The 26,812-nt window shown below is 42.1% G+C and overlaps 1 protein-coding gene across 1 annotated transcript in view; it reads right to left on the bottom strand.

Moving 5' to 3' along the window:
• The window catches only part of GALNT17 (polypeptide N-acetylgalactosaminyltransferase 17), a 429,974-nt gene that overhangs the window by 291,141 nt on the left and 112,021 nt on the right, over positions 1–26,812 (bottom strand). The window contains exon 2 of the mRNA XM_069089547.1: positions 5,245–5,428. Coding sequence (XP_068945648.1) covers positions 5,245–5,428 — 184 coding nt within the window. The remainder of the gene's footprint in view (positions 1–5,244; positions 5,429–26,812) is intronic.

The following is a 26,812-nucleotide window of genomic DNA, read 5'->3' as shown; positions in this document are numbered from 1 at the left end:
CTCATTCAAAAGCCTCTTCCTGCCAAACCCCTGGATACACAGTCCGGATAGGATTTATGCTTATTTCTGCATACATATTGGGTTCTGCTGATAGTAAGCAAGAATTTGGGGGGTAAAGTAAGACTCCCTGGTTCACTCTGCTCTTCATCTTCTTCCCTCCCTGCTGCCCCAGGCCAGGTACCTCCTGGTTCCCCACTCCAACCCCCTGCTTTCCTGACTTTTTATGTGGCATTTCCCTCCACTAAATTGTAAGCTCCTTGAGGGTAGGGACTGTCTTTCTTTTTATTAATTGTATACCTGGCACATGCTGTCGAGTTGTTTTTCAGTTGTCTGATTCTTCATGACCCCTTTTAGAGTTTTCTTGGCAAAAATATTGGAGCAGTTTGACATTTTCTTCTCCAGCTCATTTGACAGATGAGGAAACTGAGGCAAGCAGGGTTAAGTGACTTGTCCAGGGTCACACAGCTAATAAGTGTCTGAGACCAAATATGAATTCAGGTCCTCCTGACTCCAGACCCAGCACTCTATCCACTGTGCTACCTACCTGACACACAGTAGGTGCTTAATAAATGTTGATTGGATTGGATTGTAGTCAGCACTTGATAAATGCTAATTGACATGTGTGGTTGGCAACAGAAACAGGTGGTTACTTAGTGAGAAGGAAGGCAATTAGAGGTACAGTCCCTGAGCTGAGACAGTATTCACAAAGATATTAAAAATCCCTGAAAGACGAATTTATGGACAAGATATGAATGGGTCATCAACAGTACCAACGGAGGGAATGCTCACACTGGTTTATTGAAGTGTTCTCTTAATATCTGTTCTTACATTAATAAAACATTGTTACATTAATAATATAATATTGATATTAATGTTAGCAATAAAAATCTTGTTTTAAGAGCAGGATATGGAGAGGCATTGTGGCAGCGAAGGGAGGGATAGAGAGCTGGTCTATGAATCAGAAATGAATGAAGGAATAATATTTACTAAGCATGTAGTAACTGCTTAGTAAATATTATTCCTTCATTCATTTCTGATGAATGTCACATGAATGTTATGATATATAGAGGTAGTCTACAGGATTAAGTCCTGAGTACAAAAATAAAGTCGTCTCTGTCCTCAAGATGTTTATATTCTACTAAGGAGAAAACTGGGTTCAAGTCCAGCCTTTGACTCATGCCCTGGGGAAGTCACTAAAGCTCTGTTTCCCCAGGAGTCTCTCCAAGATTTGCCCTGCAGTGCAGGCACTGACCCTCCTGGGCAGAGGGAATTTCCTCATCAGAAGTTTCTTATGCTGAAGAAATCATGGGTCCAGTACCAAAAAGAAAGAGGGAAAAAAGGTTGGGATCTGGACTTTTCAAAGCTATTCAAGGATGGGGCTATTGAAATGCCTCCTGAGCTGGCAGCAGCTTGTGCTGGAATGTCAGAATTCTGTGACATAAGGGTTTGGTCTCAGTTGAACTGGAGGAACGCCTGAGGCATTTTCAAAGCATCCACCAGACCAGGCAGGGTTTAATTTACTGGATCCACCAGCACAATTTATTTCTCAAGAAGAAAACAGACGGCAGATTTGATGGAAGAGAAGACATTCATGTTCACGGGAGACACTAGGGGCTTCCAGTATTTAATGAGTCAGGGGAAGAACTAAAGGGCCCTCCTGGCCTAAGTTCTGTGGGGGAGTGGGTGGGAAAGGAAGGGGGAGAGAGAGAGAGAGAGAAGGAGAGGGAGAGGGAGAGAAAGGGAGAGAGAGGGAGGGGGAGTGAGAGCGAGTGAGGGAGAGGGAGAGGGAGGGAGAGAGAGAGATAGAAAAGGAGGGAGGGATAGAGAGGGAGGGGGAAAGGAAGGGAAAGAGAGGAGGGAGAGGGAGGGAGGGAGAGGGGAAAAAAAGAGAAGGGGGAAGGATGGAGTAAGTATATGTGTGAAAGTAATGAATAAGAAAAGAAAAAGGCAGAAATATTATAGGATATTGGACAAGAAAGCAGTATGGGTTATGATCTGAAGTCAGTCTTACTAGCCTTTCAACCTTGGTCAAGCTATTTACCCACGGGAGCCTCAGTTTTGTCTCCTATAAGATGGGGGCATAGGTTGGGGGGAGAAGGGCATTCTGCAGTTGTTTTGTGAACTGAATGAGATGATATAAATGAAGGTATTTTGCAAAACTATAAAAGCACTTTTTAAATATAAGTTATCATAATATAAAGACAGATAAAATGCAGACTCTATGAGCAGACAGGACAAAGGGAGACAAAGCAAAATCATATAGAGTGAATCAGTTTCATTTAATGAGCATTTTATGAAGCTCTTACTAGACGGGAGAGACCCTGGAGCTAGAAGACAGTAACCATGCCTACCCTCAAGGAATTTGCATTCTACTGGGCTGAGAGACAGGAAATATGTTTCCCTCTTCTCCCCTCCCCTCTCTTCTCTCCCTTTCCCTTTCTCTCTTTTTCTCATCTCTTCCTTCTCTCTCCTTCTCTTTCCTCTCTTTTTTCTCCTCCTCCTCCTCTCTCATCTCTTTCTGCCTCTTTCTACCTCTATATATCATAACATTATATATGAGTTAATATAAGCATGTTATATAGTATAAACATGTATCATATTTTATCTATGTATCTATGTATGCATATATTTTTGTACACGTTACATGCCTAGACATACAAACACACATCATCTATAGCCAATCAGTTCCCTAGCCTTATGAATCTTTGTTCCCACATCTCTTGAGTCTGCTGTCTTCTCATCTACCTGAGGGTTTACAGACTACCGAGGTCTCACTTGCATCCAGCTAAATCCAATTGCCCTCCAGATTGGGTGAGGTCATTCTCTAGCTATGGACACCATTTCACATATCTGGGAATATTTTTCCCTTATGAACTTTATTCATGAATAAAATTATTAATTTTTATTGGAAACTTCTCCCCCCTCCAAAAAAATGTACATTTTAGGAAAACAAAAACCTTCAGAGAGATAAAGGCTCCAAGGTACTCTCTCACACAACACTTTAGTCAAAATCACCTATTTGCTGTTTCTGAAACTTGCTATTCCATCTTCTGCCTCCATGCTTTTGACCAAGCTGTCTTTGATGCCTGACGTGCCCTCCCTCTTCATTTATGCCTCTTAGAATCTCTAGTATTTTTGAAGGCACAGTTCATGGGCTACCTCCTATAGCAAGCTTCTTCCTCTCCCCCAACCCCACTACCCCATTGTTGCTACTTTCTTCATTCAGGAATTACTTTGTAAATATACAACATATAACTTAGCTATGCTCATGTTGTATCTCTAAGTAGAACAGAAGCTCTATAGGGATCCCCAGTACACAGCACACAGTAGGTATTTAACAAATGCTTCTCAACTGATTGATTCAGGTGCCCCCGTCTGCATGAGATCGTTCTGATTCGCCTTCTTTCCCTCAATCTTTGTATTTACTTCTGTGTGTACAGTGCGGTATTCTTACCCTAGGAGGTAAGCTCCCCGAGGGGGTTTCCTTTTTGTCTTTTCATCCCTAGCACCCAGAACAGTGCCTGGCACTTAATCAGTTTGTTGACTTCAAAAGAAGATGATTCTTTGAGTGCACAGCAAATGTTCAGTTGGAACTTGCTGTAGGTCACTGGCCAGGGCTAGGGATGCAAGCTAGACTTTGAAAATTAATTGACTAATATTGCTTTAACCCAAAGTTCTCTATGATCAAGGAGGTTGGGTGGAATGTGTGTGCTGCATGTTATACTGCATATTATATACATATATAAATTGTATGTCATAAACAAATACATATTACATATTTTATATAATACATATATATGTGCTATGATTTAATAGTTGGCATTTTTTTAGTGTTTTAAGGTTTTCAAAGTGTTTTATATTGATTTCCTCATTTGATTCTCCCAACAATCCTTATGAGGTAGATTAAATTACTGGCTCACTTTACAGATAAAGAAACTGAGGCACAGAATGTCACATGCCCAGGGTTACACAGCTAAGAAACATCCAAGTCAAGATTCTAACTACAGGCCCAATACACAATCTGAGGCAGTTTACATTGCCACCAAAGACTTTGTACCACCCTGAGTGATATGAAATGCTTCAAATAATGCACATTGTATTTTGGTTCCATTTAGATACAAACATGGAATCATGGGATTTCAGAGTTGGAAGAGATGTCAGGGCCCATATAGCTCAACTTGAATGAAGCGAAGACATCAGGAACAAGTGAAATTGTTGTGAAGGAAAAAATAAATCCCAAGACTGGATAAAGGGAACGAGAGTGAGGAAGTAAGAAGGGTCTTGGCAGTTGGGCAGCTGAATGACTGGATCATCCACCAATCAACACATATTAATTAGGCACCTACTGTGTGCCAGGTACAAGGGTAAAAAGCATAAAAACTGAAACAATCCCGACCTGGGAGCCCCTTGCATCCTAAAAGGGCACACAATAAGGACGTGCACAGGGTGGCCCAAGATTCTTCATGCAGCTTTGGACTCTTTAAAGCTTGGGCTGCACTAAGACCTTTGGGACATCTTGTATGACTATATACTGGTTAGTAAAAGAATAAATGAAAAAATGTCTATATGTACATACACAGAAGTTCAATTACAGTAGTTTGGGAGGAGGGCATTCGTAGTTGAGGGAATCAGGACGGGCATCTGGCCTCTGAAAGAAAGAGAACTATGAGAAGGAAGAAGTTCCTTCTACATATGTTGACATACATCTCTAGGATAACATATGCATACACATGTATCTATGTATGTGTGCACAAGTGTGTGCATACACATGAACGTGTGTATATACATGTGTGTGGATGTGTTGTCTCTCCCATTAGAATGTGAGCTTTCTGAAAGAAGGGACCATTTTTGCTTTTTCTTTGCATCAGGATGTGACACAGAGTAAGTGCTTAATAAAGGTGTCATTTATTCCTTTGGCCATTGTTCTTCCTCTAAGAGTGTGAGTCTGGGAAAGTTCCCCTCCTCTGCATCAAACAGAGCTCGCTTTCATTGGTCCCAGAATCTCTTCCTTTATATTCAACATTCCAGAAAAAAAAAGCCCACCAAGACAATTGTCCAGGGTCTTTGCTCATATTACTCCATACTTTAAATTTGCATAAAAATGCACCATGCAGGAGCTGGGGATGTATAAAAGAAAACTTGTGAAGAACATAGAAAAGGGAGGAAGGAGGAAGGTCAAGGGGAAAGGTGCCATGCCAGCTCCCAAGGTGCCATCTTCCCAGTTATACACCAATAGACACTTACTTGGTTGGGCGGTAATCTGGTATGGATCGATCCAGAGAAATCTTTTCACTAAGGTAGGAATTGTAGCCATACTTCTCATGGGGACCCTTGGCCTTTTCTTCTTCAGCTGGGGAAAGGGTGGAGGGGAGCCCCCCTTTGCCCCTCCCACCGTAGCCTTCGATAAGCCCAAGGGATTTGGATAAGCCTGGAGAAATAAGGAAAAATAGATGACTTTCAGAAGTTCATCAAGCATGATACATAAATTCAGTCACCAGCCTCACTATAACCCCAGATACAATTTAAAAGGAATCATTGGACTCAACGTGATTCCCTAGTACTTAGAGAAGGCAATCATAGTAGTATAGATTTAGCACTAGAAGAGACCTGAGAGACAATGGGGTCCAACACTTTCATTTTACATATGAGGAAACTGAGGCACAGAGATTCAAAAGCTTGCCTGGGACTACATAGTTAGTAAGTGAGAGAGAGCAGTGAAATGGAGATTCAGGAGGTAACTGGGGACTATATGGTGAAACCCAAGGAGAGGGAGTGTGATGGAGTTGGAACTGGGCTTGGAGAAGGAAGTTGGATTTGTAGCTGAGAACCTGGGTTCAAATCATACCTCTTTCAATTACTACTTGAGCCCAGTGCTTAATAGTAAATCACTTGGATAAACCACTTTCTGGGCAGTAGTTTTTATCATCTATTTTTCTAAAGGAGGGAAGGGAATCTTAGACTAGATGATCTCAAAGGACCTTTTGGGTCACATTCCTGCATCCCTTGCTATCTTTGCTTTGTAGCTTCTTCATACACCAAATGACAGATTTGAACTAGATTATTTCTAAGGACCCGTCCATCTCTAAAACCCTGATCCCAAAACTTTTAGCTTTTCTGGGTCTCAGTTTCCTCATCTGTAAATTGAGAGAGTTGGACTCAGCCACCTCTAAGGGTCCTTCCAGCTTTAGATCTATGTTCCTGTGCCTTCTGTCACTGAGAAGGAGAAGTAATGCCTCTGCCCAGATGTTAGTGCCCTTGAGGCAAACACCCCAAATGCCCAACACCCAAGCCCAGAATGGGAAGAGGGAAGCAAGGACCACTCTGATCCTCCATCCTCTGAAGCCAGTCAGAGAGCCAGCTCCCTTCAGCTGGATGACAAGCCATGGCTATTTATGTTCACTGCCCTTCCTTCTTTAGTGAAGTAATCACCCATAAGGTTAGAGATCCCTGGAGGAGAAGAGGTTGAATGAAAACTCAGAACAGAAAAGGCTGGATAACTGAAAGGTGGAAGACACTTTGGCTTCACATCAAGCCAGCTGAATGCAGATTTCTTTCAGAGGGAGTTTTAAGGGTGCCTGTCTCCAGCCCAGAGCTTAGTGGAATGGGTTTATTTAAATTTCATCTAAATGGCAAATGGAAATATGCAAAGTCAGAGAATGAAGCACAGATAAGGGGAGAAAATACACAAAACACTGTGATCCATGATAAGTAAAATGAAGCTCCTGTCATAAGCCAAGGCTGTCAGGGGGCACCAGGCATTTCCCCCTCCTAAAACCATCCCTTCATATCAAAGACTTGACTCAAATGAACAGCCTGGTGGACAACATTTTTAACCCAGATTTTCTTGTTTACTTCTCGGGAAGAGGATGTTTCTTAGCATCTGACCAACTGCCTTCCCTCTGAGAGTACGTTCCATCTACCCTGTACGTGCTGAGAAGGAAAAGGCAAACCACTTCAGTGTCTTTGCCAAGAAAGCCCCAAATGGGGTCACAGAGAGTTGGGAACAATGGAAAAATGACTGACCAACAAAAACTCTGTAACTACCTTATATATCATAGTGGTGAGTTCCTTAAGGACAGAAACTGCATTTTTTACCTTTCTTTGTAGCCCCAGTGTTTAACATGGTGCCTGAAACACAGTAAGCAGATGATACATGGATGGATGGAAGGAGAAGGGAGAGAGGAGGAGAATGGATGGAGGGATGAAGATAAGCATGCTTCATGACTGATGGAAACAAGGATACGCGGTGATGATGGTGGATGGAAGGATGAGGAAGAATGGGCTGAGAAGAGGGATGGATAGATGGAGGGATAGGTGAGGAAGGGAGAAATGATGGATGAAGAATGGAGAAGAGGATGAAGGGGAGGATGGAAGCCAATGTGAATGAATGATGCCGTGATGCATGACAATGTAGATGAAGACATGAGGTGATGACGATGATGAATGAGGGCGCGTCCCACTTACTCCTTCCATCCAGCCCCTGGGCACCACTCAACAGCTCCAGAGTACACACAGGGCACGGCAAATAATAAAGGGCAGCCCGATCCTCAGAGTCAAGAAGACATGGCTTCAAAATCTTGCCTTAAACATGAATGGCATGATCCTCATTAGAATATAAGTCCCTTGAGGACAGGAACTATTTTTGCTTTCTTTGCATCTCCAGAATTTAGCAGAATGCTCAGTCCATACTAAGCTCTTAATAAATATTTCTAGGATCATTTTATTGACTAATTGACCCTGGGCACATCACTTATCCTCTCAGGGCCTCAGTTTCCTAAGGTTTAAAACCACAGGTTTGAACTTGATGGCCTCAAGGGCCTTTCAGCTCTAAATCTCTGATCCTGTCATCCCTACCAACACCATTATCACCACTACCACAATAGCTAACATTTATATATCACTTAAGGTTTGCAAAGTACTTGTTATATTTTATCTCATTTGATTCTATTGCTTCCATTTGAAAGGAGGGTACCAGCCTGTAATGTCATGCCAAGGAAAGGCAACTTCCCAAGGTTCAAAATACCAGCATAGGTGCTCTCCATTTTATTCAGTGACAAACCAAGAACAGAGAAGATCAAAACATGACATCATTCAAAATACAGCATTTACTAAGGGTGATTAAATAATCTCCAAGGACTACCCCACCCCAGGACCTTCCATTCATTCAATCAATTACAGAGTCCCTGTTCTAAATACTACTCCACCCCTAGGCTATGCCTTCATTTAGTCCACCACAAAGCCCCTCTTCTCAAATGGAGATTAGTTTCCAAACATAAGTAAAGTACATTCATTTTTCAACCATAGAACACAAAAAGGTCAAAAGTTCCCCACCCCTGGATCACAATTGAATCTACCCCAGAGTTACATCAAGTCCAAGCACAGCACTTAATACCCAAATGGAGGTCTTTTCTTCATCTTGACACAAGGCAAGTTCTCAGCAATCTTAGTTCCTGGGGAGACAAGGCTTAGCAAAGCCACAAGATACATTGCCAGTCCCTTCATCAATCCATCCTCTGTCTGCAGAACAGTCCTAGAACCCCTGAAAACATTAGCAAAACCCTCTCCCAGGATTTCTGTAAACATACAACAAGAAAATCCTTCTTCAGGGCTTCTGAACCAACAGAAAGGTTCCCAGACCCCTGCAACAACAGCACTGTCCTTCACCAGTGGACAGTATTCACTCTGTCTGCAGGACAGTCTCCAGACCCCTGCAACAACAGCACTGTCCTTCACCAGTGGACAGTATTCACTCTCTGTCTGCAGGACAGTCTCAGGGCTTCTTAACCAAAAGCCAGGTTCCAGGACTTCTTCAACAACAGGACTGTCTTTCACCAGTGGACAAATCTGGCAAAAGAACATCAAAACAGACAGACAAAGTACCAGCAAAACAGCCATGTCTCCTCAGTCCTTGGCAGCTCAGGGGGCAGGTCTCAAAAGTTCAGGGCAATTCAAAGCGGCACTCAGCAATTCTCTCAGTCTCTCTCTCTGCCTCCACGAGGTGCTGCTTCCAAAAAGTTTCTTCTGCCTCTCTCTTGTCTCTCCAAATCTACCGTCACCAGCTCCTCCCAGTTCAGGACTTTCTTTTCACATCAACAAGTCCATCCCACAGGTGGGATTAACAAGCTCTGGGTTTTAACACAATCAGTTTGAAAACCAAGCCAATACAGGGGAATCTTTAATTGCCATTACTATCACACAGCCCCAGCTGCCCCCTCCCTCTTCCCCTTCAGTGCCAGCAAAGAGACAGACAGTAGAACACAGAGAGATCAGAAGCAACAAGGAAAACATTCTCTTTGTGGGATAGAGTGGGGAAGCAGACACAATTCCTCTGAGATCACAGGCAAGGGAATGATTCTACTTGGCAGAAAGTCCCTGACAACAAATACAAGGCAGACATAGAAACGTCTCCCTCCTCCTGATCCAACAAAGACAGAAAGCTGGCTTTCAGAAAGACCCAAAGTACCTGATGAGCCTGGCACTTGGGAACCTCTCAGGCTAAGCCTGGGTTCTGCCTTCAGAGACACTGACATTACCATCATCTCCAACCCCACCATTACTGCCCTGGCTCCAAGCCTCATTACTTTCCAACCCTTGACAGCCTTGACTCATCTTTACATCTCTAGCGTCTAACATAGCTCATGCATGACCTGTTTAGTGAGCACTCAATAAACTCATATAGGTACATGTTGACTCCCCAATAGAATGGAGGCACTCTAGCAAACAACAGGCACTTAATAAATGCTTATTGATTGCCTTTTAAACAATGGGGAATGATTGAGCAAATTATGGTTTGTCGATGTAGTGGAATATTATTGCACCATAAGAAATTACGAAAGAGGGGCGGCCAGGTAGCACAGCGAGTAAGAGCACCGGCTCCAGTGTCAGAACGACCTGGAGATCGAATCCCAGGCTCGGACACTTAGCACCCACCCAGAAACACCTGGCCATGTAACCTTGAGCAAGTTACTTAACCCCAATTGCTTAGGGGTGGCCAGGTGGCTCAGCAAGTAAGAGCACCGGCTCTAGTGTCAGGATGACCTGGATCAAATCCGGCCTCTGATACTCAGTACCACACCCAGAAATAACTGGCCATGTAACCTTGAGCAAGTTACTTAACCCTGATTGCTTAAAAAAAAAAAAAGAAAGAAAGAAAATACTAAAGACTTCCAAGAATTGCAGGTGGTATTAACTGATGCAAAGTGAAGTGAGCAGAACCAGGACAACGATTTTTACAAGGACAGCAACATTCTAGTGAAAAACAACTCTGAAGACTTCAGAATTCGGAGCAGTGACCGGTCATGTCTCCAGACAACCAGCGATGAAGCATGTCACCCACCTCCCACCAAAGGGAAGACAGACTCAGGTGCAGAAAAAGATGCCTAGTTTTGGACAGGCCACCATGTGGATGTGCTTCATTTGATTTTGCTAATTTTTTCTTTCTTTCTCTAATTAATGGGGGCTAGAAGGTGCAAAGATGAGAGAGGAGGATAGCAATAGGTATAAAAAAAGAAACATTGAAATAGGCTTTAAAATGCACAGAAGAGAACAGAACTTGGGAAGCAAGCACAGGCAAGCAGGACAGTTTGAAAGTGACATGTTACTGTAAACTTTTTTTGGAAAGCCGTTGGTATAAAACAGATTCATGGTGTCATAGAGAATTCTTTTGTGATTGTTGTTGTGCTCTATGTAAGAAAATGTTCCTCTTTTTGGTCTTTAAATTTTTTTTTTAATTTAAAAATTGAAACTTACAAATTTTTTAACTTATGTGTTTATGTTTGTGTATGTGTACATGTGTGTGTGTGTTTGAATTTATATTCCCAATACCAAGCACTATGCCTGGCACATAGTAGGCATTTAATAAATGTAAATAAATAAATGTAAAAAATAAAATAATACATAGATATGGACAAGATTAGACAGGTATGTGCAGACATATATAAATCAAATACAAGTTAAACTTGAAAGGGAAGACACCAGTGACTAGAGGGACCCAGAAAGGCCTCATGTTGAGCTGAGTCTTAAAGGAAACCAGGATTTCTAGGTGAGGAGGAGGAGGATGATTCCAGTCCCTGGGCACAAAGACGCAAAGACGTGTCTCTCTTGGGCCTCTTATTATATCCAAATTCTTCTTCCTGGCATTCAAGTCCCACTATGATCCAGCTCCATTCTAATAACCCTCCCTTCTCTCAGAATTCCTCGTGTTGCCCTCCACTATTTTCTCACTGTCATCTGCATAGATCATTCTCATTTCCACTGCAAGCTTTGCCTGCCCCCCCCCACTCCTTTCTCACTATACGAGTATTATCCTTCTTTTGGAGCCTGGTTTAAGTCCCACCTGCTATAAGGTTATTTTTTTTTCTCTCTTACTATTCCAGTTCTCTCCTGTCCTCCTAATTCCTATTTATTTCTCATCAATACCACATAGTTTTACACCAGCTTTTTCCCAATGCCCCTTTCAATGCAAATTCTGTTTCCTCAATGTGACTGAAGAATAGGGACCATCCATCCCTCCTGACCAAAGCGATAGAACTAGACCATAGCTCTTTGACCAATTTCTCCAATAACCTCAATAAATCAGTTCTATCATATTATTATTATTAGCAACAATAATAACTAGCATTGTGGTTAACTGAGAGCCCAGAGCGAATGTTGGGGAAAGAAGAATCAGGCATGGAACAGCTGGCAGCATCTGGGGCCACTTTCCAACTGTACCTCCCCTTCCATCCTCCCTGATTTTTCTCACAAGTCACAGAAACAGTCTCTGTGACTTTCTTGAAAGCATGCAGCTCAAAGGTCATGGAAGGAACCTTCACTGGAATGAACAAGACTGACGTTCACTTTGACTCAGCTGCCACAGTAGAAAGTTCCTGACTCCTTTTCTTTTATCTCTAAGAGTTGGGGGCAAGGGGAGAGTGAGTCCTTCTTAACTCAACTTTAAAGGGGTGGCCTCCAACCCCAAGACATCACCTGGGACAAGGGGGCAGAAGTGCATCTGAGCTCATTCTCCCCTGTGGGCCAATGTGCTGAGAAGAAGGAGGAAAATGGGAACTCCATTTGGCTTATTTCAAAATAGTCCCCTAATGGAAGTAAAGAAATTCATGCCAGTGTTACTTAGGATGCACAAGGAAAAAGATCATTGTAGGTTGGAATTTTCTCTCTCTGTGATATTTTTTTCCAGCACTATCAAGGACACCCACTCTCAGGGCCTTAAAAAAGTCAGGGTGGGGAGAGGGGAATCACTCCCTATTATGGAGAGATAATGATAAATGATATGCAATGAGTGGTCTGTGTATTCCCATCCCCCCCCCAATTTAATATCACAAAAGTTCATCAAAGCAGAAGAAAAATCATTCACAGACCTGAGAATTATCTGAAAAGATAAATCAAGGTGTTCAGCTCAACACATGCATGAAAGACTCAAGTTTATTACAATTTAGCTGAGAAAAGTTGCCTCAGGAAAGCTGGGATGACCCATAAACACACACACACACACACACACACACACACACACACACAGCACCTGCCCCAGGATTTGTCATTTGCCCTTTTCTAAGTCTTGGCTAGGATGGGATGGGACTAGCCCTCAGATTTAATTGTGAAAGGAAACCCCCTCCCAGTGTAGGAGAATAACTTTTAAAAGATGTGCCTGGGACAAGTCTTCCTGACTCCAGGGGCGTCCCTTTATCCACTACACCATGCTGTCTGTTCTAAGGCCTTCCCACAGTGTCTGATACATAGTAGGTGTTTAATAAATGTCATTGAATGGTAGGCTATCCAAAGGGATAGAGTCTTAGTGCCATCCTTAGGGAATGAGAGCTGTAATACCACCACCTCCTGTTTTATCATGTTCTGCTGACTTAAAATAAACATCAAGACCAACCTTGAAGGTTAAAAAGAATGAAAGCTAAATTTAACATTTAAGCAACATCTAAGATTAATTGCAAGGCATTGTGGGATAGCACCTGAGGAAAATAAAGAAACACAAGACACCATCCCTGCTTCCAGGGAGCAAACTATCTAATAGGGATTATGACATATTCAGAAATTCCTATAATATAAAATGTAATAGATAAATTATAATTAATAGTGATGGACAATTATTTACCTAATTATGATTTGTAAAATACTCTGTGCATGCTATTTAATTATAATAGGCAAGGGGATTTTTTGGACCAGATCTGTGATTTCCATTCATCCTGCTACACACCCTCATCGCCTCTCTCTTTGTCTACAGGAATATCCTTCTCACCGGTCTACCTGACACATGTTTGTCCCCACTCTAATCCCTCCTCCACTCCAAATGGATTTTCCTAATGTCTGATACATAGGAACATCTAGAGTTGTCCTCATTTTTCAGATGAGGACACTGAGTGTCAGGGAAGCTCAGGGCTAATAAGAATCCAAGATAGAATTAGAACTCAAATTTTCTTGGCTACCATCCCAGTACTCTAAGCACTGCCGCCATACTGCTTTTCAAAAGGTCTGACTACGTCACCATCTCTAATTTAATGACCTTCGGTGGCTTCCTATTATGCCCAGGATAGAATTTAGTCTTCTATTGGGCATTTACAGCCCTTCCCAACCTCATTCCCTCCTACGTTTCACTTACTCCCCTCCAGACACCAGGTACTCCATGATTCAGCCATACTGGCCTGTCTGTCATTCCTCAGACTTGATGTCCCCATCTGACTCTGCCTTCCTGTGAGCTGGCCCCCACACCTGGAATTCCTTCTCTCCTCGTTCTTAGAATTCCGGCTTCCTTGCAGACTCAGCTCCAATCCCACCTTCTGTAGGAGGCATTTCCTGGACATTCCACAGCCCTCCCTCTGAGGTGACCTTCTATCTACTCCCTGTGATCTTGGATGAACGTAGCTATCCACATATCATCTCTCGCATGTGAGCCCCTTGAAGGCAGGGACAGTGATCTATTTTTCTGTTCTTTGTGTGCCCAATGCTTAAGACAATGACTAATGACTAATACTGAAATGCTTGCTGTCTGGCTGATCAGAGTTACCCAGACCACTGGGAGCTTGTGGCTTGTTCAGGGACATCAGGGCCAGTAAGTGTCAAGACAATACTTGAAACAAAGTCTTTATGAATCTGCGGTCAGCCTCCTGTGCACACAGATGTCTACAGCACCTCATTAAGCTTTTCTAAGGGCATGAGGGAGAAACAGTATGGGAGAGAAGGCCCTGGAGTCACACAGACCTGGGTTCAGACCCTACTCTAACTTATACTGTGTGACAAGGGTCCTGGCCCTTAAACTCTGGGGGGGCCTTTGGACCATTCTCCAAGACTATGAGTTGCAGAAGGGATGCTGATCTGTCACGGTGAATGGAAATTCATCCCTTGGAGGTCCTGATGAAATCACAGGTCTGGTCAAAAGGGGGTAAAAGAAAATGCAGTGAGACTTCAAAAGAGAGAGATGACTTGCAGATGACAGGTCAAGGAAGAGGGGAGAATTTAAACAGGCAGTAAGGAAAGAAGGCCATTCCCAGTAGAGGGAATGCTGGGTGCAAAGATGCTGAGACAACAACAACAATAAGAATGATAAGAGCAGACTTTTAAGAACTTTAATAGTACTTTAAGGTTTTTGAAGCCATGAGTACAGGGATGTGTTTGGAGAATGGGGAATAAAGAATCTGGCTGGACAGAAGGAAGCAATTCGAGATAAGGCTGCCTGCTGGGGTGAAGGCTGACAGTGAAGGACGTTAAATGCTAGAATCAAGGGTCTGGCCTTTATTCTGCAGTCAGTGGGAACAGTCGATGTGATCAGAAGTGGGTCAGAAGGACGTGTCTGGCAGTGGCGTGCAGGGGGGGAGGCTACGAGGGGGGAGCCCAGCAGGAAGCCATTGCAATGGAAGACCCAACCGAGGCCTCGACTGGGGTCATGGCAGTTGGGATGGGGAGGGAAGCTAGGTGGGGGATATAATTCACAACCTACTGCTTGGGTATCAGGAGGGGGGTGTTTAATATTCAAGGACCAAAGATGACTCCGAGCTTTTGTGCCTGATGACGTTGGAAAGTGATGGCATCATTTACAGAAATATGGCAGAGTAGAAGGGTCGCTGGGGCTGGAGACTCCCTGCTGGATCCAAATCCAAGCTCTGACACCATGTGTGACTCTGGCCAAGTCACTTCCACCCCCATGGGCCTCAGTTTCCTCAAATGGAAAAACAAAGATGGCTCTGAGATCCCTTTCAATTCTATGTCTATGATCCTCTATGAATATATGAATATTATGATATATGAATCCTATGATTCATGCTATCTCCCAGAACAAGGGCTGAGCATAGCAACAGAAGAAATGCAGAGTCCATGACAGATCCAAGGCAGAGCCAAGCACCCAAACAGCCCCAGGCCAGCTCTGGGAGGGCACCACACACACAGGCAGGCTCCTCTGCTTAAGACGTATTTTCATTTTTTTTTTCGCCTAAGGAAATTGTTCTTTGTTTGAAGGTCAAAGAGTTATAGGCAGAAGCTGTGTCTATTCTAAGAAAAAGAGAAAATAGGATGGGACTCAGGTAGGTGGTAATGCTCCTTTAAAGACTTCCCACTGCGCCATAAGGGGAAATCCAAAAGGAGCTATAAGGTTCTTTGCCAACTCCCCCAAGCTATGAGTGTCACAGATCTGTCCAACAAAGTGCCTTCACTCTGGGGCTGGAGGTAAGCACCAACGCCTTTCATCAGTTCTAATATTTCTTGGGTCAATCAATCAATAAGCATTCACTAGATGTCTACCATATGCCAGGCACTCTGGCAGAGCATGGGGATACAGAGACCAAAATCAAACATTCCCTGCTTTAAGTAGCTTACATTCTATCAAGGAAACCACATATGCACATGTACAGACTGTGTCTTCAATAAATACCAGGGCATTTGGGGAGAGAGGTGCCATGGAAAATAAAGCAATGTCTCCAGCACTATGCATCCATTTAATAATTATCGTATGAAAAAATAATTTCACGGCTCAAGTGAATCTGAGACTAGCACATTATAAGAACACTGGCCTGGTTGTTTTGTTTGTGGGGATTTTGGAACAGACCTATGCTCCCTTTGGTACACATGCTCCATGTACCTAGGTCACTAAATGTGACCGAGGTCACTAAAGATGTACCTAGGTCATTAAAGGAACTGGTCCAGAGTCACCTAATCAATATAGGTCAGGAATAGGACCTGGACTCAGATCTTCCTGATTCTACTTCTCCAGGCCAACGCATCAAAATATTCTTACATCAGGATAGAACTTTCCCAGTGAAATGTCAAGGACTCCAGAAGACTGAACTCTTGGCAAATGATGATAGAATTCATACACCCACTCACCCATGGCTATTATTAGAGTCACAGAGTAGCAAGAGAATAGGAGGGGATCTGAAGCTTACTTGAACAAGGATACCCACTATCTCATCACCCTTTTTGTAAGACCTCAAAATGAGGGGAACCCATTAGTTTCCAAGGTAGCCCATTTCACTTGGGGATTATTGTGACCATTAGGAAGTGTGATTATTTTCTCCCTTACATCAATCCTAAGTTAACTTCTCTGTAATTTCAACCCACTGTTTTTGGTTTTAACTTCTGGAACTAAAAACAAGAATTCTTCACAAAAAGAATGACATGCCATATCTTTCACGTGACCAACTTGCAAATGCTTATAAACAGACAACATGCCCCCACTAGGATTCTCTCTTCCATGAACTCAAGGTCTTTTCACAATTTGACAGCCCTCCCCTGGATGCTCCCCAGCTTCCTAAAACGTGGTACCTAAAACTGAATACAATGTGCCATATTAAACTATACTGGAAAATAGACAAAAGTGAAAGAGCTTCTTAGCTGGGAGGGAGCTGAGAGCTCTGCTGAAGCCATGAGAAGAGAAAGCTCTCACCCAGGGGAAGTGCATCCTAGCAGTCTAGAATTTCAAGCAAGTCTATAGACATGGAGAGGCTTCCCAAGCATGTCGCTCTTTCTCAGTCTTTTTCCTCTGTGTCACTAGAGGGTTTTCTGTCCACAAGTCTGCCCAAGAGTGACTAGAGGGGCCTCCACAAGTCCCTTACACACAATACGCAGAGTATAGCTTGTCATTCTCTTCAAGTCAGGGGTGACTTCTCCCTTCACATGCAGCACACAGCAAAACATCCCAGCCTTGGTTGAAAGCCAGGCTGTTGCCCAAGACATTTTAAAATTTTTCCAGGAGACCAAAGTTGCCCAAATTTCACATAAGGGAAGGCTGTGTCTTCAGCACTGATTGAGATTTAAGGGTAACAAAGAAGGTGGTGCCCTGCCTGGTGTAGCAGAAATACTCCTGCATCTGGATTCAAATCTTACCTCAGGCACTTGTGAACTATGTGACTCTGGACAAATGACTTCACCTCCCTGGGCCTCAGCTTCTTTATATGTAAAATGAGAAAATTAGATTCAAAAACCTCTTAGGCCCCTTCTAGCTCTAGGGCCACAACCCTATGCCTTCTGTAACCTATTTTTTCCATCTTTCATCAGATAATCCATGATTCACTGAGCTGCACCTCTCTATGCTTTGCTACACTGCAAGACTGGAATTAAACCTTATCCAGTTTAATTTTACCAGAAGTAAACAATCCTTTACCATCCCCACAAAAGAACACAGTCGAGTTGGGGGTGGGGGGTACACCTCGCACATGGACCTATCAGAAAAGAGAATATACAATAAAACGTTCAACTGAGCAGTACAGCCAATTAAAGAATGAAATAAGATGGGACAAATTCAGAACGGAACAGAAAACAAACACAGAGGCTAGAGGAGGGAAATACTAATCTGCCCTGTAGTTGCAGGAACACAGATTTAGAGCTTTAAGAGTCCCAGGATACTCTATTCCATTCTGTAGATAAAGAAATTCAGGCCCAGAGAAGGCGAGTGATTTACCCAAAGTCACACAGGTAAATAAATAACAGGGCTAGGATTTGAATCCAAGATCCTGCTCTAAATCTAGTCATTATCTTCCCTTCCCTTTTCAATGTAATTCTACAAATATTGATCAAACATCCAGTGTATATTCTCATCCCCTTAAAATTTAATGTATCTATTTCATACATAATTTTGGACATGCTGGTTCATGTACCTGTTGTCTGTCCCAATGGAATGTAACCTACTTGAAGGCAAGAACTATTTCATTTTTATCCTTACAACCTAGCACAGTGCCTGGCATACAGTAGGTGCTCAATAAATGCTTGTTCTTAATTTGATATGTGGTACCCAATACCACAGTCCTCAAGGCCATCTACTCCAGGATGTCTTCCCTGATCTCCCTTGTGCCCTTCTTTCACATAACACCTGCCTCTCCTCCCTAACCCCCCAAATTCACTGAGCACTTTGTGTTACAATTCTCCACCACACTTGGACTGTTTTATAATTTATCTGTATTGTGTCTTTTTCCCTATTGGAATATAAGAACCCTCTGGATGGAAGCTATGTCTTTTATCTTTTTTTATCTTTCCAGGACCCAGCATAATATAATTAAAGAATGTTTATCGAATAGATAAGTGATTAAAAAAATGGCTAAATTAAGGAAGGGCCAGGTGTTAGAAGAACATAGTCAAGGTTGAAGGAGGGGAGAACAGATCAGGAAACACCATTCCTGTCTCGGTATTTTTTAAATTATTCTTGCAATAAGGAAAATTCTATCTACTACAAGTCACATCATACCAGGACAACGGTTGTGCACAATTATAAAAATCAGAGCAAAGACTGGAAATTCACAGGCAGCGCAAACTCAAAACCACCATAAGCGCCTTCCCACTCTACGGAGTAACACAGTCAAGAGCAGCCGTGGCTCTCCCTGGTTAGCATGTACACTAAAGAAAGCATGTCAGCAGAGCAGATCAGGTGAGACCCACAAAAGCAGAGTTTGGCAATGTCCTAACCTGGAACAGATGGATGGGAAAGGCTCAAGGCATAAGCAAATGACGTACCTTAGCCTGTCATCCTTTCTGGCACGATAAAGAGAGAGAGAGAAAAAAGCTGACCAAGTCGGGGGCAGAGGGACACAGCAACAATAAGAAAGCTCGTGGACAAAATGCCCAAGGATTCTGCTGACGGACAATGCATCGTCTTCCCCTGGAAAGCCACACAGAGCTAGCATTGCATTCGTTAGGCATCAATGAAAAACTGCAGATACTTTCAGCCATTTTCATATGAAGTTGTTCTAGATGGCAATGAGGTACATTGGCTAGGGTATTAACACTAGAATAAGAAAAACCTGGGTTCAAATCTTGACTCAGACATTAACTCCGTGCCCCAGAGCAAGTCACTAAACGGGGCTGCTTCTCGGTTTTCTTATCTTTAAAATAAGGAGGGAGGACAAGATGGCTTTGAAGGTGCCATTCAGCTATAAATCTATGATCTCCTTCCTTTCTCAACCCCTAGCAGCTTCCTGCCTATGTGACTTTGCACAATTATTCTAGGCCTCAGTTTCCCCCCATGTAAAATACTATAATTAAATGACATATCTCTAAGGTGTCTTCCAGGGCTAAATCTGTGATCAGATGGCAAAACAAATTGAACCACTCCATCAGTATCCACTGCCCCCATCATCCCACCAAACATGACTGGCATACAGTGGCTGCTTAATAAATGCTTGTTCTTGATTTGATATGTGCTGTAACTACCAATACCACAGTCCTCAAGGCCATCTCTTTTAGCTGCTAGGAAGTAAACAGTGACATACTATATACAAAAATACTCTAGCAAGACCAAGAATTTAAAGGAAATGGATGATTATTTACAAAACTCTAAGCTATGCCACTTAAATGAACATAAAATAGAAATCTCAAACTACCCAATCTCAGAAAATGAAACTGAACAATTCATTAGGTGACCATCAAAGGAGAAAAAAAAATAACCCATCTCTGGTCCAGACTGACTTATAGGTGAAATCTATCAAAAATTTAAAAGAGAAATTAACATGCACTATACAAATGATTCCCAAAAACTGAGAAAGAAAATATTCAAATTTCTGTTGTGGGTCAAGTATGGTCCTAATATCTAGCCAGGGAAGAATGCTGTCATATGACCTGATAATGTAATTTAAGTCTCCTGGGGCCTTTTCATCTACCTGGCCACAGTGCCCTTAAAGATTCCTGGGCTTTCTCATCTACCCCGTGGACTTCTTTTATATGTGCGATATTCCCTAATTAGAGCATGAGCTCCTCCAGAGAAGGAACTATATTTTTTTCTATTTATGTTCCCAGAATTCTGTATAAAGTTTTATTCATTCACATCTTTTACCATTTCCTCCACTTTTTCCATGTGTCACACACACACACACACACACACACACACACACACACATACACACACACCTCTAATGAGAAAAGATACAAGCTTTCCCCTCAGTATAATTTCTCCCCATTCTACCCCAACCCTGTTTCGGGCTAAAATCAGAGGCATCAGGGAGTTCCTGTCCAGGAATGAGCAGAGCCACTGAAGGGTGACAGCAGCACCTGGCTGGGCATGGACATTTTGCCAAAGACAAGAGGACTCAATGTCTTTGACGTTGATAAGCTGCTTGGACCAAGGGGCGTCTGCAGGTGAGTGGCATCAGAGACCACTGAATTCTCAAGTGAATATTTTATTGTTGTTTAATCATTTCAGTCCTGTCCAACTCTTCAGGACCCCATTTGGGGTCTTCTTGGCAAAGATACTAGAGGTTTGCCAGTTCCTTTTCCAGCTCATTTGACAGAAGAGGAAACTGAGGCAAATAGGGTTAAGTGACTTGCCCAGGGACAGATTTGAACACACAATCTAATCACCTCCTTAAATGTAGGAAAGACTGGTAAACAAGGTCAGTCAAGATGATTACTCAGTGCCAGCCCAACCTCTTCTCTGAGATTCTAACATTACTGAAAGTTCCCCTGGAAAGTGGGACGTATCTATAGACGTGGCTCTCAGGCAAGTAGAAGTATTCTGTGGGGGTTGAGTACTTTGAAAATGTTTGCATGGAAAAGGACCTGAGGCTACAGGTCTGTGTGTATCTTTTCCTCTGTGTTTAAACCTGCTGCTCAAAAGAAGAAAAATTTTAAACCAAATTCTCTACTTGGGTTTCTTAGAACATGGAAGCCTCTTAGATTGAGTCAACATACATTCAACCAGTTTGGGAAAGGGAAGACCTCAAAATTAAATAAAATATGACAGCTATGTATTAAAAGCACTCAAGTATGAGTGCCAGCTATAGGACAGTCACAGGCCTCCCTGAAAATAAAAAATACAAACAGATACAGAAAACATGCTAATCAATCATTCAGCATTTATCAGTCACCTGTTCAGTACCAGTCACCATGCTAGAAATATAAAACAAGGTACTGATGTGTATGTCCAGATTTTAAAACCATCCAACTGGTCTAATTCCCTCTTAGCTATTTTTCCTGACTTCAGTCTCTCTACCCTCTCTTTCTTTCATCCCTCACACAGCTGCCAAATGAATCTTTTAGGGCAAAGATCTAGGTGTATTATAGGGAGTAGGGGCCCTTAGTGGACAGTATGCTAGACTTGAGCATTGAGAAGACCTGAATTTGAATCCTGACTGAGGCAGTCCCTAAACTCTGTGATGCTAGGCAGATTACTAAACCTCTATGTGCCTGTTCCCTCCTCTCTAAAATGGGGGGTTAGGATTCTTGGTTCTCTTTTAGCCATCCTATCACCCTTTGACTTCCCTGCTCGGAAAATCCACCAGCTGGTCATCAGAACTGGTCACTAAGCTGTTGTTTCAAGGACTCAGAATGGTTGATCCTCCCTCCAGATCTAGCACAAGAATTCTACCCTCTGCCTTCCCAGACTCAGGGCAGTGTGAAGACAGGAAGAGGATCGCAAGCATCTAAAATTAGCGATTGAGGCAAGACGAACACAAAACTGTCTCCATCCCATCCCAAGAATAACTCCTAGGAAAACAACTCTGCTCTGGTCGCATTCCTGACTGTGCAGACCAGCCCTGCTTCTAGACTGAGAACAACCAGGGGGATAATATTTAAAAATTAAATAAATCAGACAACCTGGTTTTGAAATGACAGAAAGAATCCCTGGCTAGAAGTCATGAAACATGGGTTCTAATTCCAGGTTTACCAGTACATAGTTGTATGATTTTACGTAGGCAATCTGTGACTCTATTTCCCTGTTTGTAGTAAAACCAGGGCTTACAACACCAAGAACCACTCCTTCCCCAATAGATAAGCAATGAAAAGATATGAACAGATTTCAAAAGATTCTCAAATTATAAATAATCCCATGAAAACAAGAAGTAGTGGGACATACTGGCTCAGACACTGAACTGATCTGAGTTCGAATCCTGCCTCAGATGCTTATTAGGTCTGTGACCCCCCTGCAAGTTACTTAAACTCTCAGTGCTTTGGTTTCATTTGCAAAATGGTGTGGACTCAATGGACTTTAAGGCCTGTGTCAATTATAAATAATCCTATGACCTGATGCTCTAAATGACTAATGGTAAGAGAAAGGAAAATGGAAGCAGTCATAGCTGGAACGGCTGTGTCAAAGCAGACACAGTAATGCACCACTAGCAGACCTGAGAAACGGTTCAGCTTTTGGAGATTTCAGTTTGGAATTATGAAAGAAAAATGACTAACCTGTCTGTCTAGCAAGTGGATTGTGCTTTAAGGACATAGAAAGAAAGAAAGAAAGAAAGAAAGAAAAAGAAAGAAAGAAAGAAAGAAAGAAGGAAAACTATTTTTCTTGAGGATTTTTTGTCTGTGTTTTCTTTCACAACATGACTATTATGAATATGTTTTGCATGGTTACACATGTATAACCTACATTGAATTGCTTGCCTTCTCATTGAAGGAGCGTAGGGAGGGAAGAAGGGAGAGAACTTAAACCTCAAAATTTTTAAAACAAATGTTAAAAATTGTTTTTACATGTAACTGGGGAAAAAGAAAGTGCTAAATGAAAACTAAAAAAAGAAAGAAAAAAGATAGTCACAAATATTAACTTATTCTTCGTATTCTATATGGTGGCAAAGAACTGGAAATAAAGTAAGTACCCATCAGTTGCCAAAGAAAAAAAAGAAACTATGGTATATGCATGAAATGGAATATTTGAACTTACAAAAAGGCTAATTTCTTTAAGAATTTCTTTAATGGTCATTTAAAAAATAGCTCATACATAGAAAACAAGCATGAACTGATATAGAGTGAAATGAGGAGTATCAAGAGAACTATACATTACAATGTCTATGATAAGATAAATAAAAAGTTAAGTGTAAAATAATACATCGCTAGGTAAATATTGCTACCTGCTGGGGCCCCAGCCCTCCCTAGGCAGATTGGACTTGCTTCTCTATGAAAGGTGACAAAGCTGTCCCAGGACTTGATTGACCCAGGAGGTCAATAGTCAGGGTACACTTCCCTTAACACAGATTCCTGGTCACCTCTGACCAGCCCTCTAAAGAGGCCCACCTACATAGAGTCAGACCCCTTTGGACTTGCTGAGTGTCCTAATGTCAGTCACAAGTCACCACATCCAGCCTTGCTAACCAGACAGTTTCCATATGAAGTATATATGGAACCAGACAGTTCCATATGATGAGAGTTCCATAGGAGTTCAGTAGACCAGATTCTGCTCTATCAAAGTTAAATCCTTTAAGATCCTTGTTGAAAGTTTTTTCAATGCCAAGGCTAAGGAAACCACCTTTGTTAACTATTGACTTTTGCTCTAATGCTAAACCTGAACACAAAGCTAAACCAGCCTGAGTCAGGTGGGCCATTACAATCACTCTGGGAAATTGAATTCTGAGTAATGGAAAAATCAGTTAAGAACCTGGGTGGGGAGGAAGACAATGAAACAGCCCCCTTCTCCATGGAAGACAGGAGGGAGGAAACCAAGACAAAAAATTGTATATATGGTCTCACCTCTTTGTTGGATACTTTGATATAATTGCATTTCTTTAACACAAAGGAAGGGTTCAATCTGGAGGGGGTGGATAGGAAATAATCAAGGTAGAAACAAAAGGCAGAAACCCAAATTATTTACTCAGAGACTCAATTATTTAATTATGTCGCATATGTTAATGTATTACTGCAGATGCTTGTTTATTTTTGTACTCACCTACTGAATACAAACATATTCATTTTAAAATATTCCTGCATAATTTTAAAACATGATTTGGGAAAGTAAGAGTTCTATCAACCAGAGCTGTTCAGAAGTGGATTTGATGGACTGGAATCGGATTAGGGGCAGGGGCTAAGATACCCTTCTTGGAAGTCTTCAATGAAAAGTTGGATGGCCATTTGTCAAATAAGAGAAAAAATACACTCTCATGAATACATATGTGTAAATGTAAAAACTGCATATATGCACACACGTATATGTATGTGTACCTGTTTATGTAACACTATACATGTTAGTTGTTGTACATAATAATTTTACATTATAAATGGCATTTTTAAAACCTTAAAGCACTGTGTTTAAATGTTAGCAGTGTTGTTAGTAAGTGTTGTGGTTAATACTCTCAGGTATGAGCAGGTTGCTGTTGGTGGGGCTGCTGAGGTCCCAACCAGTCCAACACTCAATGATGTAATTTCATGAAGACACACAGAAAAATGTCATCACTGAAAAAGGTCTTAGGGATTGTCTACTCCAACACCATTGTTTTTAAAGATCTAGAATAAACATGGAATAAAAAAAAAGAATAAACATGGAACAAACCTGCTTCAGGTCCACTCCCTTCTCCCATTGGTGTGTTTCTCCAAGGGCCGCCATTTTGTAAAGGGGACCAGGAATGCTGGCTAGTCTTCCATTCTGCTCCTAACTCTGCTCCTGACTTCCAGACTTGAAAACTATGCTCCATGCCACACATTCTGGCACCAGGTACTTTCCTCCCTGACCCCAACCCCTCCACCAGATTCCTTTTGTGTATTGTCTTCCCCTGTTAGAAAGTAAGCTTCCTGAAGGCAGGGTCTATCTTCCAATAAGCACAGTGCTTACCACGATGCCTGGCATATAAAAAGTGTTTAATAAATGCTTGCTTGCTTCCTCCTTTCCTCAACATACAGTAGTAGTTAGGAGATAAAGAAGCTAAGGGAAGAGTGGGGGAGGGGTAACCAGGCCTGGAGGAGCTCATGGTGATATGGGGCCACTGAGGAGGAAAAGCAGACCATCTGGTATCTTCCCAGTTCAATCAAGTGTTCATTTTAAAAATAGAATTGAACTAATATATTTTGTTTTTACACCACCTAAATTTCCTTCTTTATCCCATCCCCCTCACATAAAGCCATCCTTTATAACAATGAATTTTTATGAAACAGTGAAAAATGAGTAAAACCAATCAATATATCAGAAAAAAATCTGATAATATAGACAATGTTCTGCACCCATGTTCTACCTCCTCCCCTCAAAGGACTAGGGGAAGATATCTTTTCATAGCTCTTCCTGGGGGTCAAACTTGTTCTTTATATTCTTACAATAAATATTTGCAATACTTAGTTTCTAGAATGCTACAAACCACACAGCATTTTTTAAAAAATCATTTTAAATTTTCATGCCCTCTAAAATTTTAGTGCCCTGGGACAAAGCCCTGTAGCCCTGCCCTAGTTACAGCTCTTATTACTTTGGATGTATTATAATACCTTAGACTGGGTAGCTTGATAGCACAGAGGACAGAGTGCCTGTCTAAAGTAAGGATGAGTCATCTTCCTGAGCTAAGTCACTTCACCTTGTTTGCCTCAGTTTCTGCATCTGTAAAATGAGCTGGTGAAGGAAATGGCAAAATAGCTGAATAGGCAGAATCTCTGCTGAGAAGACCCCAAAAGGAATCACAAAGACCTGGACATAACTAAACAATGACAATATTTTAGATGTATTGTAATTATGCAATTACTCTCAAGTGAATTCCACCAGCCTTTCAGCTGGTCATATTCATTTCACCCTACTGGGATGGCTAAATGAGGACTCTCCAATCCTACAGGAAAAATCAAACACATCTCCCAATTCCCTGACTTGAGGAAGTTCTAGAGATTTCCAAAGCATGGGACACAGAACCACAGAATTTTAGAGCTGGAAAGAATTGTAGAGACAAGATGCTGTCCTAGACCCACCAAATGTCAGAGCTTAAGAGTAGCTTAGATAACATCCAGTCCAACCTTTTTATCTTACATAGAAGGAAACAGAGACCCTCAGAGGTTAGCTGAAATCTCTAAGATCACCACACACACACACACACACACACACACACACAATGGCAGACTCAGCAGCCCTTTAAAGTAGACTTGGAGTTATGTTATTTCTTCTATATTCTGAATGGAATTGAGAGCAAGAGCGAAGAAATGACTTGCCCAAAGTCACACAGCTAATTCGAGGGCAGAACTCAGCCTAGGTCTCCAAATTTCTAGCTCAATGCTCACTGCCTTCACAAAACATATATGGGGGAAGGAAAGAAGGGCATTATATGGGTATCTATAAGTCTGTCTCTTTGTGTGTGTGTGTGTGTGTGACTTCTGCCCCTACCTGGAATAGAAATCTCCTGATACTCTGTTGAGTCTCAAGGATAAGAACCTCTGTTAGTTTAAGCATTATTCCTCTATAATAGTAAGTCCACGGGGGATCAAATTTCAACAGGGGGATTTAAAGTCCCTAGCTCCTCCCTCCCGTAAATGGGAGCATGAGAGCTAAGCCTCCTTTCTGCAGATTTATCCAAAGGAACATGTGGAACAGAGAGATACCATTCAAAAGAAGGGGGGGAGAGACAGAGAGAGAGAGAGAGACAGAGAGACAGAGAGACAGAGAGACAGAGAGAGACAGAGACAGAGACAGAGAGAGACAGAGAGAGAGAGAGAGAGA

Source organism: Petaurus breviceps, unplaced genomic scaffold (genome assembly GCF_028583685.1).
Source record: "Petaurus breviceps papuanus isolate PSGF00001 unplaced genomic scaffold, PetGlider_PUasm1.0 186, whole genome shotgun sequence".
Taxonomy (NCBI): Eukaryota; Metazoa; Chordata; class Mammalia; order Diprotodontia; family Petauridae; genus Petaurus; species Petaurus breviceps.
The sequence above is the reverse complement of the archived record's forward strand: the minus strand, read 5'-3'. Positions and strand labels throughout refer to the sequence as shown.